A 22,148-nucleotide genomic window follows, 5' to 3' on the forward strand; every position below is an offset into this window, starting at 1 on the left:
GTATACAGCAGCATCAGGCTTTCTTTGTTCCTCTCCCTTTATCTTTCTCAATGTACGTGTGCGTGCTCAGTGGTGTCTGACTCTCTGCGAACTCCTGCCACCCGCCCTCCCCCCATGGACTGTAGTCCACCAGGCTCCTTTGTCCACGGAATTTTACAGGCAAGAATACCGAAGTGGGTTGTCATTTGCTTCTCCAGGGGATCTTCTCAACCCAGGGACTGAATGCGGGTCTTGCCTCTCCCACAGTGGCAGGTGGGTTCTTTACCCTTGCACCGCCTGGGAAGCCCTCATCTTCCTGAAGCCTGTATCCAAAATCGTCTCTTCATCCTTTGAGGACCCCTAGCACTCTTATCTGTAGGTCTTTTTTGGGGCAGTTACCAAATTTGACCTTAGGTTATAGTTATTTATACCCATTTATTAGTTATATCCTTGAGTATGGGGCCTGTAATGTCTGATTTTTTTCTTTGCACAGTGTAAGCACACAGTGTTCATTGGCTAAATATCAGAAGAAACCACACGTTTGAGGAGCCGTGGGAATATTTGTACTATGCCAACTTAATTTTTCTATAACTTAGCCATCCTAGTTAGAACTCAGTGATCCAAAAGATTGATGAGTTCATTCCCTCATTCAGCATTTAGCTGCTGTGACAGGTGGGCCCTGACAGAGGGTGGGAGTACAGGCACCACAGACACAGACCTGGACGCAGGGGAAGAGATCTTCACCTTGTTTTTAGCGTGGGTTTCACAAGAGGAGACACCTGTTGTTTAAACAGTCTCCATGGAACAGCCTGGTCCCAGAGTGTGGAGCTTGGTTGGCTCTTTTGACTCTGTACTACTCTTTCATGGTCCTCTGGCTCATCTCTGAATTCTGAAAGAATTGAAAAATGCTTTGAGTTCTGAAAATATTTCTGCCAACGAGATGGCTTCTTTTCTCACAAGAATTCTTGTTAAATTTCTCTGTAATCTGTACATCTTTTAATTTACCCAAAGCTGAATCATAATTATTGTTATTTGTGGGGCTTAAAGTTTGGAAGTGTTGCTCCATACTGCCCTTGTGTCCTCTAGAATGTAAGTGGGAGGCTTCCGTGGCATCACATAAACAGATGCTGGCGGGCACCTGTGCTGTCATGGAGGTGCAGCTGCTGATTCGGAGGCATTGAAAGCTTCTAAGGTGCCTTATAAATGGTCAGATAATGATCTTAATTTAGTTGATTATTTTCTGTAGTACATACCTTATTTTAATTTTTTGAAACTTAATCTTTTTTTTTTTTTGATTAAGTAATCTAGGACAATCCATTTCTTTCCCTAGTATCAGATCAGATCAGATCAGTCGCTCAGTCATGTCCGACTCTTTGCGACCCCATGAATCGCAGCACGCCAGGCCTCCCTGTCCATCACCAACTCCTGGAGTTCACTCAGACTCACATCCATCGAGTCGGTGATACCATCCAGCCATCTCATCCTCTGTCGTCCCCTTCTCCTCCTGCCCCCAACCCCTCCCAGCATCAGAGTCTTTTCTAATGAGTCAACTCTTCGCCTTATATGACAACTTTTTTTTTTTTCTGATAAGAAGTATATCTTCTGTTCTCAGGGACCACTCATAGTGACTTGTCACAGTAGAGGAGAGCAGAAGGTACTCAGGCTGTGGAAAAGAATGCCGGTCTCAATACTGTAACGTATTAGCCACTGATAATTTGGTAATGAAGCATACAGGCTTATTCTCTTGCATTAGATGAAAAAGCACATATTGACATAAGGAGAGTCTCACTTTTTTTTAGGCTTAAGATTTCAGATAACCCCCAGCTGATATTTTGTTGTCCGCCCCCTCCCCCCATACTATTGTGATTCTGGAGGTTATGGAATTAACAGCGGGCCTGGGAGATGTCAGACAGTGGCTTAATCTCGGTTGTTTTGTTATGTTTGAGAGATAGTGATGTGTCCTGACGTTCACAAAAACGGGCATGACATTGTCTTGCCATGAGATTAGACAATGCATATATTGAATTTGAGGATTGCCTGGTTATATATATATATATATATATATTTTTTTTGATTTAGTAGATATTCAGTCATAGAAAGTTGGAAGTGGGATTAACACGAAAGTTGTGGGGTCCAACCTCAGAGCTATGGGAGCTGAGGCCTGAAGGGTTGCTCAGCTTATGAGCAGGGTAGCATTTCCATCCAGGCCAGTGTTTTATTCACAACAGCATGGTTGTTCTCCTCCCAGTATGTGCGTGTGTGTGTGTCTGCGCGCATGCACAGAATTGTTAGTGTAGTCTCCTTTCATTTGTATGAATTACATTCCTGCTGTCATTGTTCTTGCTATTTTCTTCATTAAATTGAGTCACAGTACTTGCACGTGTGCATCTTCAGTGTACGAACAATTGCTCTTCAAGATCTTGGAAAGATATTTCAACTAGGTGTCACTAAGATCAAAGGAAAGCATCATTTCTCTTTTCTGTTGAAACAGTCCAAAGTTCTTGATGATCTTATAATTTTCTTACCTTGTTGAACAAAGAATTTATGTGCCTGTGTTTCAAATTCAGCCAGGCTATGATGACCTTAATCCTGATTGGAGACTCTCTACTGAGAAGAGAAAAAAAATCAAAGGTGAGTTGTATGATGTATAGTAATTAAAACCTTAAGAGACTCTTCATCTTTAGTAAAGGTACATATGATAAAGAATATGTAGGGGGAAGAAAATTCTTTTTCTTTCTACTATTCTGGGTTCTCTGGCTGGGACCTTATAAAATGGGGTTGACAAAAGATAGATTAATAAGATAAATAAGCAGAAGTTTGTTAGTGTGTACTGTGAGTTGATACATGGAGTAACTCAGAGGGTTGATTGGAAATTGGGCTTATATAGCATCAAAGAAACAGTTTCTAGAGAAGTGTGAAGACAAAGGAAAAGTAGTTGGGATTTCTCAGTTCAGTTCAGTTGCTCAGTCGTGTCCGACTCTTTGTGACCCCATGGATTACAGCACTTCCCTGTCCATCACTAACTCCTGGAGCTTGTTCAAACTCATGTCCATTAAGTCGGTGATGTCATCCAGCCATCTCATCCTCTGTCGTCCCCTTCTCCTCCTGCCTTCAATTTTTCCCAGCATCAGGGTCTTTTCAGATGAGTCTGTTCTTCGCATCAGGTGGCCGAAGTATTGGAGTTTCAACTTCAACATCAGTGCTTCCAATGTACTAACCAGGCGGGACCCTGTTTAGCTTCCAAGAACAGACAAGATCGGGAGTGTTGAGGGTGGTGTGGCTGTAGGCTGGAGTTTCTAGGAGTGGCAAATATGTGGGGAAAGTAATGGGATATAAGCACTAGTTTGTGATGTAGATTCCTTTGGTGCTGTCTCTGGCCTCATAAGAGTTGAAATTTGTCTCCAGTGATGAACTCTTGTTCCTCCTGGCAGAGGGTGAAGAGAACAACTTTGTACATTTATGTCCTTTGTTGCTGGTGTTTAGTTGTGAAGTCGTGTCCAACTGTCACCCCATGGACTGTATCCAGCCAGACTCCTCCATCCATGGGATTTTCCAGGCAAGAATACTGGAGTGGGTTGCCATTTCCTCCTCCAGCGGATCTTCCAGACCCAGGAACTGAACCCACGTCTCCTGCATTGGCAGGCGGATTCTTTTCCACTGAACCATCAGGAAAACCAAAATTTATGTCCTACTTTTAGGCAAATAGAGGACAGAGAACTTTTCTTGTATCTGCTGCTTCTTCCTTGCCTCCAGCCCGAAATAATCCTTACGCCAAAGTGGCATATTTTGGGGTGGCATATTCTGTCACCCTGCATATAAAAGTCTCTAGATAATTTTGCTTCACTTTGGAAGGAACACTAAGATTTTGTAGAATGGGGACAAGGCAACAGATCCAACTTCCTGCTGCCCAGGTGTTACTATTTCATGTTTTCCCAAGGCCAAGTCAGCTGTGTCAGGCAGCATGGCTCTCCTACCTCAAGCCAGCATAGAGACGGCAAGTTCACAGGTCATACGTGTGGTCCTTTGTAAATAAGTGTGCAGGAGATCGTAGAAAGGGATTTCTCAAAGGGGAAACTGAGCAGTTATTGCTGAGGCCGGGCTGAGCATGTGGTAGGTAGTAAGTAATGAGAGATTGGAGGGATTTTTTTTTTCATATATTTCCCATGTCTAAATTATTATTTTTTAGTAATGAGCAATGTTTTATAAATAAATAAAGTCTGCATTATTTACAGTTAATTAGATGGCAGTGGCACCCTACTCCAGTACTCTTACCTGGAAAATCTCATGGACGGAGGAGCCTGGTGGGCTGCAATCCATGGGGTCGCCAAGAGTCGGACACGACTGGGTGACTTCATTTTCACTTTTCACTTTCTTGCATTGGAGAGGGAAATGGCAACCCACTCCAGTGTTCTTGCCTGGAGAATCCCAGGGACGGGGGAGCCTGGTGGCTGCCGTCTATGGGGTCACACAGAATCGGACACGACTGAAGTGACTTAGCAGCAGCAGCAGCAGTGATTATTTAATTGGTAGATGAAAACTGAAAACAGAAATTTAAAAATAAAGAGTTTGACTAATCAGTTCTTTTTTTTTTCTGGTGAAACTCCCCTAGTTCAATACTTCTGAATTTTTAAGTGTCTCCTATAAAATGAATCATAGTTACCAGGCTTCAAAATCTTTATTAAATTATGCTTCTAATTACGTTTAAATAGCTTAAAAGTATTGATTCATTTATATCATCTGTCTTGTTCATATATTCACTTTTGTTAAATAATCATCCAAAATACTCATTTAGAAAAACATTTTTGAGAAAACAATTTGTCAAAGCAGAAGATTGACAGTATATTTAAATGATTTGCTCTTTTTCATCCCCCTTTATGTTAAGCTGTAAGCTGAGGAACATTGATTTTCATGTTTTCTTGGAATTCCTTATTTATATAGATTGCTTTAGGCTTAAATAGGAAGAAGATGTTGAGTTATTATAGTCATTATTTTTTAATTAAAATAATGGATTATTCTAATAGAGTTCATTTCCTATTTTATTTTTTACTTGGCCATGCTTCATGACTTCTGGGATCTTTGTTCCCCAGCCAGAGATCAAACCCAGGTCAGGGCAGTGAAGGCACTGGGTTCTAACCACTGGGCAACCAGGGAATTCCACTAACCCATTTTGCTCCAATGTTTACATATATTTTAAAGTTTATGGTTTACTGTTTTATGTATTACCTTTAAACCTCATCAGATTGTCAGTGGAACAAGTAAGGTATGTGAAGGGCAATAAAATCAGAATAAATATCACACTATTTCCTTTTGAATGCCTCAGTTTGGTGAACCACAATTCATTTTTATCTCCCCCCACCCCACCCATTTCTTTACTGGTCTTGAATGTGTTTTCCTCTTTCTGGATAGCTGTGGGTGTGTGTGCTCAGTCGCTCAGTCGTGTCCGACTCTTTGCGGGCCCCATGGACTATAGCCCACCAGGCTCCTTTGCCCGTGGAATTTTCCAGGCATGAATACTGGAGTGGGTTGCTGTGCACTTCTTCAGGGGATCTTCCCGACCCAGGGATCGAACACTCGTCTCTTATGTCTTTTGCATTGGTAGGCAGATTCTTTACCACTGGTGTCACCTGGGAAGCTCCAGTTGCAAATGTAGGGAGAAAAATTCTTTTTCCTTCTACCCTACTAGATTCTGAAATCAACTAAGACCCAGTAAATTGGAGTAACAAAGAACCGATTAATAAGGAAAAAAGCATGCACTTTTACTTACTATGTTTTAGGGACATGGGCGCCTTCACAAGGAAATGAAGATCTGAGGAAGTTAAACCTGATCAGTGTTATACTAGGTTGGATGAAGAGTGGGAAGGTGTGGAAAACCTTGACAGGACATAGGGTCTGAGCTCAGGATAAGACTTAGCAGCTTGTCTGTCTGTTTTTCCCTGCCTTCCTCTGTCTTTGGAGATAAGGATGCACCTTTCCTCCAGGTGTAGAGAGGGCACCTCCCACATGAAGATCTTAAGACCTGCTCCAGAGGAAGGTCGGCGTCCTTCCTTAAACCTGCCATTTATCAGTTTATCTTTTATTTATCTTTTGTATGTTGAAAATGGTGATATGTCTGTGAATGTTTTTCATTTTTTGAGCAGAAAGGCCTTAATATAAAACTTTGGACTTTGGCAAATCGGTGGCATTCAGATTTTTGTTAAATAAATTACCACTTTGTATCTTATATTGAACTTCCCTGGTGGCTCAGTGGTAAAGATCTGCTGCAGTGCAGGAGACATGGGTTTGATCCCTGGCTTGGGAAGATTCCCCTGCAGGAGGAAATGGTAACCACACCAGTATTCTTGCCTAGAAAATCCCATGGACAGAGGAGCCTGGTGGGCTACAGTTCATGGGGGTCACAAAAGGGTTGGACATGACTAAGAGACTAAACAGCAGTCTTAAATTTGAGTCAAAATCTGAGTGACGACTTACATTTTATTCTTAGTATTTGTCATACCTTTAGGGCTCAAATAGGTTTTTAAAATTGATTATTGGACTAAGTGTGTTGTATGTAACCTGCATTGATTGATGAATTTCTGTTCATTTACTTTTCCCCCCATTAGATAAGGAGTCCTTTTACCCACTGATAGATGTGAATTGGTGGGTGGACAGCGCAGTGATTTTGGCTCGCTGCTCTGGTGCTTTGACTGTTTCATCAGTGAAAACTTTGAAAAATTTACTGGGAAAATCATGTGAATGGTTTGAACCGTCGCCTCAAGTCACCGCTACCCATGATGGGGGGTTTTTAAGTTTGGAGGTAATTCTTTCCTTTTTAAAGCAACAAGTGTGTTTGAGAGTAGTTGGGAAGATCCTCTGGAAAAGGGCGTGGCAACCCACTCTAGTATTCTTGCCTGGAGAATCCCATGGACAGAGAAGCCTGGCGGGCTACAGTCTATGGGATTGCAAAGAGTCAGACGTGACTGAGTGACTAAGCCTACTCACTACTAATGTGTATTACAAAAGAAATTTAAATGTCTGATTTTTAATTTTGAGTATCCCATTATTTAATCTTATCTTTTAAAACTAAAAGTTCGTTATTGGAATCAGCTTGAGTGCAGTATAAAAAAATCTATTGTTTAGTCAGTTTAAAAAATTACATTTGTATAAGAAAGAAAAACATTTTTAGTCATTTTGTTTTCTACAAAGCACTTTTCCCTAATGGACATGATAGACCCCCCCCCCCCACCCAGATTAGTTATTTAAAAACATAAATAATATTACTACCAAAGAAATACAGTCTTTAGCCTATTTCTGTGAAATATGACAACTTAAAACTTTTGGTTCTTCTGTTAAAAAATACTTGTTTATCATGTCAAAAAAATTTGAGATGAGTGTAGTATTTTAAAGTTATGTTTTGGTCATTTAAAACTCTTATTTTATTTCCAAGTTAATGACCTTCAATAGTTTTCACTTCAATGCAATTTGACAATTTTTTTTTTTTACCTGTAAGTTTGGTACTGATTCTCAAGATGTTCTTTAAAGAAAATCATGTTTTAAAATCCAAGTCAACTCTGTTAAGTTTGGAATGAAGGTTATCTTTAGCAGGCAGCCTTCAGACTCAAAACTTTGTGCAGCTTCAGATATTGTTTAAAAGTTGGGCAGAAGGGTAGCTATTCTTGGTAGAGCAAATAAATACCTTCATGTTCATTTGCTAAATGGATTGAAACACATCATCTTTTCACAGCAGGTACAAAAATATCAAAAGAAAGAAATTAACATTCTCCTTTATTTCCCTAAAATAATTACCAAGCATACATTGTACCAGACCATATTAATAACCTGTTATTAAAGCAAGCTTTAGTTTTAGAGATTTGGAACCAGTGACTTGCGCACATATTTCTGGAGTTGTTGATGTATATAGAGTTTGTTGTTGGGTTCCTTTGAATTCCATGCTTAGTCTTAATCACACCACTGATGTAATGCATCAAACCAGAGTAGAATTAAAATGCTTTTTCTATTAGTTCTAAAATCTTGTCTTTAGTTCCTCACTGTTCATTTAACATCTTTTTCAATTCAGTGCGAGATTAAACTTGCCCCCAAACGATCTCGTTTGGAGACGAGGGCGGGAGAAGATGACGAAGAAGAGGATTCGGATTCTGATCAGGAAATCTCTGCCAAGACTCGCTACTTTGGCTATATAAAACAGGGTCTGTACTTAGTGACTGAGATGGAACGTTTCGCACCGCCCCGGAAACGCCCACGAACCATTACTAAAAACTACCGCCTGGTGAGCCTGCGGTCCACGACCCCGGAGGAGCTCTACCAGAGGAAGGTGAGGGTGTCCTGTTACTGTGCATGGTCACAGATTCAGTTACAATTCTGTTGAGAAAAACACTCTTTTTTTAATAAAGGAAGAAATTGAAAGAGGGATTGTTGTATCAGTATGTTGCAAACATCAGTATGATAAAGCTTCTGAAAATGCTGCTGCTCTTTGTGATTGCTCTGTGCCTGAGCGGTCACACAAAAGCGGTGGATGGGAGGTGAGCTCACCTGGACCATTGTCCCCTTGGTGGCTCTGCCCAGGTTTTCACTCCACTTCTTGTGGCCTTTGGCTCTCACCTCCTCTGTGCCGAGGACAGCTGTCTGCTCAGACTGCAGCTGGGGAGGGAAGAACTTGCAGGCTGGATTTCTAGTCGGGGGTTTGCCTGGGAAGCAGATTCGATCAGCACTGAGTACTGCATGTGTCTGTGCTGCAGTGTCAGGAGAGGAGTCCTGGCAAAGGACTCTGGCTGTCGCCCTGTTTGTGCTGGCTTTGCTGTTTTACTCTGTAAGCATGGGCACTTTACCTCTGTTTCTCATTTTTCTGGTAAAGTGATTAAATAGATGTTGATCTCTCTGGCCCTCATCATGTTTGTGAGCTTCTGGTGCCACAACAGGGCACATGGGGGTGGTTAAGAGTGCGTGACCTCCACTCTTGCCATTCATTCTGCCATCATCGTGACACTGCGACAGCTCAGTAACATCACATTCCTGTTCCATTTCCTTGTCCAAAGATCGAAAGTGAAGAGTATGAGGAAGCCTTGTCCCTGGCTCAGACCTACGGCCTGGACACTGACCTGGTGTACCAGAGGCAGTGGAGGAAGTCAGCGGTCAACATTGCTTCAATTCAGAATTACTTGGTATGTTTACATAGTTTGATAACATGTAGTGAGAGTCGTAGTTCTTCCCCTGGTGGCTTAGATGGTAAGGAATCTGCCTGCAATGCAGGAGAACTGGGTTCAATCTCTGGGTTGGGAAGATCCCCTGAAGAAGGTAAGGTTCATACTTAAAGGACTATCTCATGGCTGTAGGGCTTCATATTGGAGTACTTTTCACTGATGACTTTTCTTTGTGAAGCGTTTTATTCAACCTGGAAAAATTACCTTGTTTCCAGGTTCTGTTGGCTCTGCAGCTGGATTGTTGGTACCAAAGACCTGTGTATGAATATTCCGTGATAAACCAGCCAAGTACCTGGTCTTGGCCTAACTCTTTCCCTTCATCTACCTCAGTCACCTCAGTTCACTGCCATGAGTCAGGGTCCTGTCAAGAGTCAGGAACCACACAGGAATTTGAAGAGGACAGTTTTAATACAGAGAATTATTTTCTGGTAACGAGACATTAAGTATATGAGGGCAAAGATAACTCTAAGGAATAACCTGGGGCTGAAGGGAATGTTTCCAAGGAGGTAGAAAACTCAGAGGGGAGGTGGTGATCAGCTGGAGGCTGGTAAGTAGGAAACGCCCCCACTAGCAAGAAGACTGGTAGATAAGGAACCATGGCCAGGATGGAACAGAAAAAAAATTCCCCCTGGAGTACAGGCAAGCCTAGTTTAGGAAGCTTCCCATTCAGGTGTCTGGGAGGTTCACTGGGGAGGAGTCTGTCCATGGGAGTGCAGTCGATGCTAAGTGGGAAGTTGTCCTCTGAAAGATGAAGCTGGCAGAAAGCATCGCAAGATGGTCCCTGCTGGCAGTGCTGGCTACCCAGACACAGGAGAGGTTCTTCCTCTGCAGGGCCCGCCCCCTGCAGCACCCTCTGTTGACAAAGCTTAGTATCATGTCGGCCCCAAATGGGAGATGCTGTTTCTGTCTCTTAGCTAGCTTTGAAGAATGCTTTTGAAGCTGAAAGGCAGCTTTTTGCTTAAATTCTTTTTGCTTAAATTCTACAACTGTATCCTCCTTACTACCACGTTACCACAGTTACAGTTCCTATGCAGCTTGTTAATTTGGATCCTTGGTCTGTTTGTAAGAAGTAGTTGAACGCATTCCTATTTTTAGGACTTCTCATTTAGGAAGGAAAATATGTTTACATTTAGAAATATTCTAAGAAATGTTGGGAAATTTTCGTGGTAATTGTTTTCCCTAAATTTATGTACATGAGTAATTAAAAAAAACAATCTGAAAAAGTTGTATGTAAGACATTGATGCTTTAAACCAAACAGAAAGATAAACTGTTAATACAAATATGATATTAGAGATAAGAGAGCATGAAGAATATTGAAATAAAGGGAGAAGACAAAGTTGCTTGTGTTTTCTTTAGAATATCAGAACACCTAACCTATTTTATCTTTCTTCCTTCTTTTGTGACTCAGGACAGTGAGGTCATGAGTTCATGTATATTCACTTAATGGCCTTTCCTGTAACACAATAAAAGGCAGTTTTGGTCTCTGATGGAGTTGACAGATGTTGAAGAGACAAATCATGTACTTTTTTTTTTTTTTTTTTTTAATTGGGGGAAATGCTTAATTCAGCAAAATAGATAGGAAGTACAGAGTAGAAGCTCTATGCCAGAGATGGTGAAGGGGTACTGGAGTGGCATAAATATGGCCTTGCTTTTAGGGAGCTTTTAATCTTACTGAGAAGACAAGCTTCATGCCTTACGTGCTTTGACCATACAAGTGATTGCAGACAAATGCTATGGGAACCCAGTGAAGGTAGCAATAATGTTAGACTCTGCTATGGAAGTCTTTATATAGGAAGATGTTTGGGGCAGGGATTGGAAAGGATTCAAAGTAGAGTTAGAAGAGATGAAGGCATTGTTAATGGGACCAGTGGTATGAGCAAATTAAGGGAAAATGAGCTTGACTCAGAAGGCTGGTGACTAATCTGTCTTATGCATTGCTGTATTTTCATGGCACGCAGACGGTACTCAGCAAATATTTCTTGGGTGAATAAATGGGGTCTGTAAGTAAACCAGTCTGTTGGATGTGATATTCCATGATAGTGGACACTGGGGCCTATGATTAGGTAGATACTGATTTGGGCTCAAGTGGGAAACCTTTCCAGGGTGTTATGTGTTGATGACATGGACTGGTATGGAGGCCACAGACGTGGAGAAGGAGATGTGAATTCAGAGACTCCTGAGGAAAGAATTGATATGAGAGAATGTGTAAAGGAACATAAAGGGTATGAGCCAGATTTTACTCTAAATTTGTATCCACAAAGACTCAAGGAAGAGAGCAAGTCAGGGATTTCAAATGGAGTCAGAGAAAGCTGTTGGGAGGGAAGAATGGCCCTTGGTCTTCCCAGAGAACAGCACGGCATGATTCTTTATGATTGAATCATCGTCTGTGCTTTGGGGTACAGCTCATGGCCAAGTAAATACAGAACTTTGAGGTACTAAACAAAACGTTAGTTTTGTTTCAAGGTTAAACATGTTTGTCACAGTAGGATAAATCTTGTCTTACTTTTTTATTTTCTGTTCTTTCATACAGCCCAAATGCAAACTAAAGAACAACTAAAAAGTTTGGAAGATCTATGTTTCCAAAAAAAAGTCATCTGAGTTTTGTGTTTCAGTGTGTTTCATTAGAAGAAGGAAAGCAGGTGGAATCATATTCCCTATATTCAGTTTTAATCACCATTAGGAAAAAAGCTTTTTTAATGGTGAGGTGCTCCAGCAGCTGCCTGTGGCCAAGTTCTTAGGTAGCTAGCTGTGATTCTGGAAGGCAGTTCTCAGGTGCTGTCAGATGTCATGGGTTTTTTAATGCCTCTGCTTTTTATTTTCTCTGTGTCCAGAGTAAAATAAAGAAACGATCCTGGGTTCTTCACGAGTGTTTGGAAAGAGTTCCTGAAAATGTGGATGCCGCCAAGGAACTGCTTCAATATGGATTAAAAGGCACAGACCTGGAGGCCCTTTTAGCCATAGGGAAAGGAGCAGATGATGGCAGGTTAGTTACAGAAAGATTTGGATTCAAAAGTGAAGGTGACTTTGTAAACACTTTTAAAACTGAGACATTAGAAAGGGTCAACTTTTCTTTATTTAGGTTACTGTGCAATGGAGCAGTTGATTTGACTAATGCTTTTTTTAATCTGAGGTCATAGTTTTCTTTCTTCTGAGTGAAATATGTTTACATATGATAGCTTGATGCTGAGAAAAGAGCAAATTCTACATACATTTATTGAATGCTGGCAGCGTCTAAGCTGTGGATTTAAGGTGATGCATACCTGGGCTTGCTTACTGGTCAAATGAACCACCGTAGGCAATCCTGAGTTTCATTCACTTTCTTTATCTGTATCGTTGTATCCTTCCTCAGAGCATTATCTTAATTAAATTATTTATCTTGTGAAACCACCTCATAAACTTTTAAGCACCATACAAATGTCAGTTAATAACAATAATCAAGTTATTTGACAGGGGCTAATGTTCATCAGGCATTTGGAAGATTATATCCATGGTATATAAATGTGATGGTGTGTTTGATAAGTAATTTAAATGAAACCAGCCTTCATTACCATTTTAAGACCTTAAATAGAAGTGATTCACATTATAAATTCTGGGCAACATTTTCTTCATAGGCTGTTTCACATTGCAATAATGTAACCTCCCATGTTTTCCTAAGCAGCTTTCATTTCCTTGGTATTCAGAGTTTCTACATGTGATGATTACGGATGACTTCTTGCCCACCTCATGGATATAAATGAGAGAATCGCTTTGGTTATAATGTATAGCCAAATCTTTCTTTTAAACGGTTGGTTATTTCTGTTTCTGCAGAAGCCAACTTAATAAAATCAAAGTAGGGAAAAGTACTTCTTCACTATATGAAATATATATATATATAAAGAAAACACACTCCAAAGAAATTTGAGTTTTCTTTTTTTTCCTCACAGATTTACACTCCCTGGTGAGATGGACATTGACAATATCTCCTATGAGGAGCTTTCCCCACCTGAAGAAGAACCTGCCGAGAAGAAAAAGGAGAAGGAGCTCAAAAAGAGACGAGAACTACTTAAATTAGTGAACTTTTCAAAGTAAATGATATATTACTGTTCATTTGGTAATTTCTTTAAAACAGTGATCTGAGTGTGTTCCTTACTAGTGATAACTGCTCTGCATTATTTCTGCAGCTCAAGTCAAATGCATTTAGTATTGTGCCCTTGTGCTTTTGTGTGTTGTCCCATGAGTTTGGGGCTTAATGGAATATTGATCATTTTTATTCTATTTTAGATCATAGAGAAATGTGCTTCCAGGTAAATATAAGTGACCTAATATAGTTTTTCAAAACAGGTTAACGCTGGAACAAAAGGAACTTTGCCGTTGTAGACTGAAATTATTAACCTACTTAGATCGGCTTGCAACATATGAGGTAAAGGAATGGTTTTAATCAAAGCAATTATGTTCATTCGATCTGTCATTACACATGCTGTGGCTGCCTATCCTGTGGGATATTCCTGGTCTTTAGAACTATTTATGTGGGAAAAATTTGCACAGAAGCACATTCTCTTGTATATCATTTTTGCTAAAAATTAGGGATTTGTGAGAGGCCAGAAGTTGCTTTGTTAGTCTAGGGAGTAGAAATGTGTGTGTTATTTCAGCATTTGTGTTTCCTAGATTTACAATCCTTTTCATTTATTTTTATTTTACATTTAAACTTTTGGTTATGGTAGATAGCTGTCTATAGTAGCAAATTCAGTATCCACTGGGGTTTAATAATCCTAATATGAATATTCTGACCTGCTTTATTTTAATGATTTATTAATGTCTTGAATTTAGTTGGCTAAACTTCGATCCTAATGACAGCCAAAATTAGACACTTGAACTTAGAGCAAACTTCAAAATTGTTTCTTCAGGGCAGCAAACACAAATGTCCCATGTTGGACATTTCAGTAGTGCCCTGTCCTGTCAGATTTGTTAGAGGTGTGAGAAGCATTTCACAAAATATACATAGTTTAGATTGCTTTTCATGTGACCCTCATAGTTCACGTTACCCAGGATTTAGTATAAATTTCTCACCTTTTGAAGGGCTTCCCTGGTGACTCAGATGGTAAAGAGTTGACCTTCAGTGCAGGAGACCCAAGTTCGATCCCTGGGTTAGAAAGATCTCCTGGAGAGGGAGTGGCTGCTTGCTCCAGTATTCTTACTTGGAGAATTCCATGGACAGAGGGGCTTGGCAGGTTATAGTCCACACGGGTCGAAAGAGAGTCGACAGGGTTTCACAGTTAATACTTTCACTTACACTTTCTCACCTTTGAAGTTTGACTGCATTTGCAGGTTGCTTCCTCCATCTGTCTGAACCTCCCTTTTAGGGGCATACCTTGACTCTTGGTACAGGCACATAATAGGATCGCAGTACATGCCATGTGTAGTAATGTGATACATGGCCCCAGAACAGTGGAGATACTTAGTAGTCCTGATGCCTGTAGGCAAAGAAAAGCACTTGATTCTCCATCAGTAAATAGAACAAATATTTTCAAACAAAATACTAGTGACAAGAGAACTATTTCTATGTCTTTTAGAAAGCATGGTAATTTTATATCATTTATATATCATTTCATACAAACAAGTTACAAAACATTTCTAATAGTTTTATCTTTAGTACAACTAGCTTGACTGTTGGCTGGTCATATTATTTTAAAGCATATTCCTTTATTATTCTGAGTTCTATGATATTTAGAGGTAATATATAAAATTGCTGATGCTGGTACAGCTTATAGTTTATTATTTTTTATACTTAGTTTTAGTTTCACTGATGAGATCTTAAAAAAGTTCCATAAAATGTTCAGAGTTTCATTATCCAGTTAATTTTCTGTTATTATTCTTTAGTTATTGAATCACTATTTCCTATTTGACAGTAGTAAGTACATTTATTATTACATGGTAATAGTGACATTTAAAGTATTTGTTGAGCCCACAAAAAGAGAATTAAGCTGAGCTTTTTAAAAGTAGGTGAAGTTGATGAATTTGGCCAAGAGTAGGACTTGTGTGGTTAGTCCCTCTGTTGTGTCCAGCTCCTTGTGACCCATCCTTAGGAGGAGCCTGGCAGGCTACAGGCCCTGGAGTCCCAAAGAGCTGGCACGACTGAGCGACCTATATATTCCTCTGGATTCTTCCCATTACAGGTCGTCACAGATACTGAGTATAGCTCCTCACTACACAGCAGCTCCTTTATGTCACTGGTGTACATACAGCAGTTGGTGCGTACTGACCCCAAATTCCTGACTCACCTCTCCCACATGCCCGTGTCCTCTTGGTAACCATAAGCGTGTTTCTATGTCTGTGACTCTACCTCTGCTTTGTAAATAAGTTCATCTGTATCATTCTTCAATATTCCACATATGTGATATCATACGATGCTTGTCTCTTTCTGTCTGACTTACTTCACTTAAAGTGAAATCACCATGTTCATCCAAGTGTGCTACAAATGGCATTATTTCATTTGATTTAATGGACTAATTTTTCCATGTATATATATTCCACATTCTGGAGCAAAGCACTTCTTCAGACTGTAACAGCTTGACCTTCCTTTTAAAGGAACAAAAATTGTGAGGAAACCTAGTTTTTTTAGAGATGGAGAATTTCTCTGCAATGATTCATATATCATTAATTAGCATTCAATGGATTAGGAGACCAAGAATAGTAGGTAAAATTGGTGTGTCGTTTTGTTTTATGTCACTTATGTCAAGTTCTCATGCTGCTGCTGCTAAGTTGCTTCGACTCTGTGTGACCCCATAGATGGCAGCCCACCAGGCTCCCCCGCCCCTGGGATTCTCCAGGCAGGAACACTGGAGGCGGTTGCCATTTCCTTCTCCAATGCACGCAAGTGAAAAGTGAAAGTGAAGTCACTCAGTTGTGTCCGACTCCTATCAGGGTTAAATTATGTTCACAAAATACAGATTTCTTCTGTTCGTCTATTCTTGATTCTCTAAAATTATGTGGTGCTTTTGTAGTCAGTTGTTCTTTGCTTGCATAGCCTTCACATGATTTTCAGAAGTAATTCTTGAAAAAATTTTATTTTATAGCCTTCCTTGCTTATTTTTCTTTTGTTACAGCTGCTTTAAATATTGGTCTTGAGAATTCATATTTTTCCAGAAAGTAGTCAATTTCTTGAATATTCTCGTATATTTGCAGTGTATATAAAGGGGTTTATATTCATTTTTGTGGGTGGGTATGAGATAATATGAAATATACATTGGACTTGTTATCTGACACAGGACCCCTAAATGTCTTGAAGTTTCCTGGGTGATAGAAATGTCTTTTGGTTTGTTTTCTTTGTATGTTTCCTGAAAGTGTTAATTTTGCTTTTTCCTGATAGGAAATGATTACCTTCATAGCAGACACGTTTGAGGATTATTGCTAAGGTTTGTTAGTACAATTCTATGTGCCCTTTATTTTAAGGCTTGTGATTAGTTTCATCTCTTTCTCTCTCTCTCTCTCTCTCTCTCTCTCTTTTTTTTTTTTTTTTAGTTTCAGCTCTAATATATACATTTTCTGTCTCAGTTGAATGCCCCACATATTCAAGGAGGTTTCTTCACTCTGGCTGGTGAGGATTCTCAGCCCCACGTGAATGTTGCACATTATTCAATGCATTCAGTTCAGTTCAGTTCAGTCATTCAGTCATGTCCAACTCTTTGCAACCCCATGAACCGCAGCACGCCAGGCTTCCCTGTCCATCACCAACTCCCTGAGTTCACCCAAACTCATGTTCATTGAATCGGTGATGCCATCCAACTATCTCATCCTCTGTCATCCCCTTCTCCTCCTGCCCCCAATTCCTCCCAGCATCAGAGTCTTTTCCAATGAATCAGCTCTTCACATCAGGTGGCCAAAGTATTGGAGTTTCAGCTTCAGCATCAGTCCTTCCAGTGAACACCCAGGACTGATCTCCTTTAGGATGGACTTGTTGGATCTCCTTGCTGTCCAAGGGACTCTCAAGAGTCTTCTCCAAAAGCATTAATTCTTCTCTGCTAAGTTTTCTTTATAGTCCAACTCTCACATCCATACACGACTACTGGAAAAACTATAGCTTTGACTAGATGGACTTTTGTTGGCAAAGTACTGTCTCTGCTTTTTAATATGCTGTCTAGTTTTGTCATAACTTTCCTTCCAAGGAGTAAGCATCTTTTAATTTCATGGATGCAATCACCATCTGTGGTGATTTGGGAGCCCACCAATACAAAGTCAGCCACTGTTTCCACTATTACCCCATCTATTTGTTGAGCTATTTCAAATCCTAAAAGATGATTCTGTGAAAGTCCTGCACTCAATATGTCAGCAAATTTGGAAAACTCAGCAGTGGCCACAGGACTGGAAAAGGTCAGTGTTCATTCCAATCCCAAAGAAAGGCAATGCCAAAGAATGCTCAAACTACCATACAATTGCACTCATCTCACACGCTAGTAAAGTAATGTTCAAAATTCTCCAAGCCAGGCTTCAGCAATATGTGAACCGTGAACTTCCTGATGTTCAAGGTGATTTTAGAAAAGGCAGAGGAACCAGAGATCAAATTGCCAACATCCACTGGATCATCAAAAAAAGAAAAGAGTTCCAGAAAAATATCTATTTCTGCTTTATTGACTATGCCAAAGCCTTTGACTGTGTGGATCACAACAAACTGTGGAAAATTCTGGAAGAGATGGGAATACCAGACCACCTGACCTGCCTCTTGAGAAACCTGTAGGAAGAAACAGTTAGAACTGGACATGGAACAACAGACTGGTTCCAAATAGGAAAAGGAGTACATCAAGGCTGTATATTGTTATCCTGCTTATTTAACTTATATGAAGAGTGCAATGGCACCCCACTCCAGTACTCTTGCCTGGAAAATCCCATTGATGGAGGAGCCTGGTGGGCTGTAGTCCCTGGGGTCGCTAAGAGTCAGGCACGACTGAACGACTTCACTTTCACTTTTCACTTTCATGCATTGGAGAAGGAACTGGCCACCCACTCCAGTGTTCTTGCCTGGAGAACCCCAGGGACTGGGGAGCCTGGTGGGCTGCCATCTATGGGGTCACACAGAGTTGGACATGACTGAAGTGACTTAGCAGTAGCAGTAGTAGAGAAGTACATCATGAGAAACGCTGGGCTGGAGGAAGCACAAGCTGGAATCAAGATTGCTGGGAGAAATATCAACAACCTCAGAGATTCAGATGACACCACCCTTATGGCAGAAAGTGAAGAGGAACTAAAGAACCTCTTGATGAAAGTGAAAGAGAGAGTGGAAAAGTTGGCTTAAAGCTCAACATTCAGAAAACTAAGATCATGGCATCCAGTCCCACTCAATGCATAGATCTCCAGTAATAATTCTTTCCTCAAAAGTTGTTCCTGCCCAGCCTTGTGGAATGTCACCTGTGTGTGATCAGATGACAGAGACTCAGCAGGCTCATTAGGCACTTGTAATCATTCTTTCTGTCTGAGTAGCTCTCTCCTTTGGATCCCCTGCCCAACACATATCACCTTCTGAGCCTCCCTGGCTCACCTGTGTTCTAAGATCAGGGCTTTGCTGGGCTGCATCTGGGTTCCCCTCCCTGTACCTGCAACATGGAAATTGCCTGAAGGCAGACAGCCAGGAGTCATCAGATGGATTTGTGTATCCATCTTCACTCTAGGAACTTAGTCCTGTGTGGCCTGCTGTCCAGGATCTGAAAACAGTTGTTCCCAGTATTTTGTTCAGGTTTCTAATTACCAGTGCCAGGTGAGGAAGTTCAGATACTGTTCCTCTTAAAGCTGGAAGTCGAAGTCACATTTTATTTTTACAGACACTCTTTCAATCCGTAATTCTAAGTCAGTTAACCATATATGTTCAAAAGTACCTTTTGCTTCATTTTATGTGTTTTGCTCTTGCAAATGTAAAACAAAACCAAATATCAAGAGACACACTAAAACAGGTTTTGTTTTCTGTTTTTCCTGGTTGAACTTTATGCCAACAAGTCCTAGGTAAGGACTTAGGAAGCTGCAGTAAGTCAAGGCACCAGCAAGATCACAGGATCTGCAATCAACAGGGATCTTAATGGTACCAGAGAGCCTTTTTTTTTTTTGCCATGCCATAGGAGGTGGATGCAGTAGTTGAGGGGCTAGAGAGATCCCAGGACCTTAATGACACCAGTGAGCCAACTAAAATACAGGAGGCTGAGGCCAGGTACAGCATGTTTGGCCAATGTGAGCTGAAACATATTTCATTCTGAATTTCCAGAACCATAACCTCAAATAAAATGTTCACCTTCTTCTGATATTCACATAGAAAGATTGCACAGAATCTTTTGCCCAGAAATTCTACTTCCATGAAAGAAAGCCACCAGGAAGATTGCTTGGAGAATTTAAGAGATGTGTGGTTTTTAGGTGGAGAAAGAGGAAGTGAGTAAATGGCAAATGTGGTTCAGAAATGGAAAGGGGTCTGTGCAAACCCAGCAGGCTCTCTTTGGTGGAAGGCAGGCCGTGCACTCACTGCTCCTTCCCCCTTTTGCTGAGGTCACTTTTATCATGTTTTAGGTAGCTCCAATGAAAACTTCAAGTACAGGGGCTTCCCTGGTGGTCCAGTGGTTAAGAATCTACCTTGCGGTGCAGGGGACACCGGTTCAATCTCTGGTCCCCAGAAGATCCCACATGCCACAGAGAAATTAAGTCTGTACACCGCCAATACTGAGCCCAGGCATCCTAGAGCCCAGCGCTCCACAGCAAGAGGAGCCACCAAAGCAGGAAGCCCAACCACCCAACTAGAGCACAGGCCCTGCTCGCTGCAAGTGGAGAGAGCCTGCAGGCAGCAAAGAAGACCCAGGGCAGCCAAAAGGAAATAAAATTATATTTAAACAAAAACCCCTTCAAGTACAGTGACTCTCAATGGCTCAAGTAACTCCTGCTCGATGTTCTCAGCACACCGGCATATGGGGTCTACAGGACCCTCCTCGTCCCGTGAAGGCCCAGAGTCTCCATCGACCATGTGTCTCCACCACTGTGCTGTGCCATCTCCCGGTTCTCCTCTGCACAGAACTGCTTCTGATGGTGTCACTCTTTAGGCAGGGGAGTCATTCTTGTGAGTCATCTAAGAATTACTATCCCACCTGCAATTTTATTTCTATATTGCTTAAAAGGAGTTCCTTAAAATCCCAATTGTATTACTTAAAAGGGCGTTTTAACAAAATCTTGATTTGAACATCTATGTTTTTATTTATCAACTTTTATGTCTCCTTCATTGTGTCCTGTACTCTGGCTCAGCCTCTCTCTTGGCCTCTGCTCTTGGCCTCTCAGGAAACAGCATACAGGATGTATTAGTTGCATCCGCCCTCCCCTCTCACTGGCTCTTTTCCATCCTCCCTCATCTCCGTGACATGGGTAACTCTGTGCACATCACTATCACCATGACACCCTCCCTCCCTTGGGAAGCCTGTTATCACCTTCCTGCTCCTTTCTCTGCTGCCCCGTGTATGTCCCTGCCCAACACTCACAGCAGCCTCACAGCAGGCGCTCTCCCTCACTCTTCTCTCCAGAGCTCCTGCTGGAATTTCTGGACACCACCTCCCAAGTATTTACCTCTGACTCTGACTTCTCCTTCCCTGGTGGGCCCTGTAGCATCTTCCCCTGAATGAAGACCACAGATAAAACCTAAATTCTCCTTCTTCCCCAGTTACCTTATACTCCCCTGTGGATGTCTCCTTCTTATCCAGGCTCAGTGATTCAATATCATCCATGAACCATTTTTCTATACTCAACCATCTATCTGGCCGTATTGATACCGTCTCTAGGGGAGTGGGTGGAGCAATGATGGGCAATGTTGAGATGGCAGGTAGAGACCAGACCAGGCAATGAGGGCGTGAGAATGAAGGACAGTGCTAAGAAAAGGAGCAGATTATAGAGAAGTCACAAGGGTAGAAGAGGTTGGAGAATTTTTAAAAACAGATCAGGGAGAAATCTGGGAGAGGAGAGGTTGAGTCTTAAGGAAAGAGAAATGATCATTGCATAGCTCCTCGGTGGAGTGGGGGAGGGGGGGGAATCCAGCAACCTGCTAGTTTACCAGCAACATCCTATCAGATGCTACATTTCAGTTGGAAACACTTCAGGCTACAAATCCGTTACATTTGTAGAAATTCCTAATGCATTAGAAATTGATACATTTTCCTGCAATGGAATAAATTAGGCTAAGATTATGCATTACATTGCTTATTGTGATGTCAAGATGTCATTTTATATTAGTGTTTATTCCAATGTGGACCAGTAAAGCATATTATAGTACATCATCTATTCAGTGGACTGATTTGTGGAAAATAGTGTCCCAAGAGAGAATATTCCCCAAGATATTGTCAGCTGAATATAAGCAAGATACCATAGAACACTGTGCACAGTGTGCGACCATGTATGGTTTTAAATGTGGTTGTGCTCAGTCACTCAGTCATGTCCCACACTTTGTGACACTATGGACTGTAGCCCACCGGGCTCCTCTGCCCATGGCGATTCTCCAGGCACGGATACTAGAGTGGGTTGCCATTTCCTGCTCCAGAGGATCTTCCGGACCCAGGGATTGAATCTGAGTCCCTTATGTCTCCTGCATAGGAAGGTGGGTTCTTTACCACTAGCACCACATGTGGAGTGAAGAAGAAATAGATATTCATAGTTGCTTGTGTATCAATAAAATGACATTCTGGGCCGTCTCTCCTGATCCAGGGGCTAAGACTCTGCACTCTCATTGTAAGGGCCTGAGTTTAATCCCTTGTCAGGAAAGTAGAACCCACATGCCACAGCTAAGAGTTCCCATGGAAAAGGTCCCACAGGCACAGCCAAATAAATACTTAGAAAAAAACAAACAAACAAAAAAAGTCTGGAAACTATTCCTGAGAAACAAAACACGTGGCTGACTGTGGAAGCAGCAGGGCCTTGACAAGAAGAAAGGGGGTAGGAAGAACGATGTAATATAAAGTATTTTATATTTCTAGGTTCTTGAACCTTGTACATGT

At 41.2% G+C, this 22,148-nt stretch overlaps 1 protein-coding gene across 1 annotated transcript in view; it reads left to right on the plus strand.

Annotated features, from left to right (window-relative positions):
- Positions 1–22,148, plus strand: part of NBAS (NBAS subunit of NRZ tethering complex) — a gene marked incomplete in the record, with an annotated part of 468,052 nt that overhangs the window by 82,165 nt on the left and 363,739 nt on the right. Inside the window, 7 exon segments of the mRNA NM_001192550.1 lie at positions 2,547–2,610; positions 6,579–6,772; positions 8,033–8,287; positions 9,009–9,134; positions 12,006–12,157; positions 13,098–13,238; positions 13,495–13,576. Coding sequence (NP_001179479.1) covers positions 2,547–2,610; positions 6,579–6,772; positions 8,033–8,287; positions 9,009–9,134; positions 12,006–12,157; positions 13,098–13,238; positions 13,495–13,576 — 1,014 coding nt within the window.

This window comes from Bos taurus, chromosome 11 (assembly GCF_002263795.3).
Source record: "Bos taurus isolate L1 Dominette 01449 registration number 42190680 breed Hereford chromosome 11, ARS-UCD2.0, whole genome shotgun sequence".
Classification (NCBI taxonomy): Eukaryota; Metazoa; Chordata; class Mammalia; order Artiodactyla; family Bovidae; genus Bos; species Bos taurus.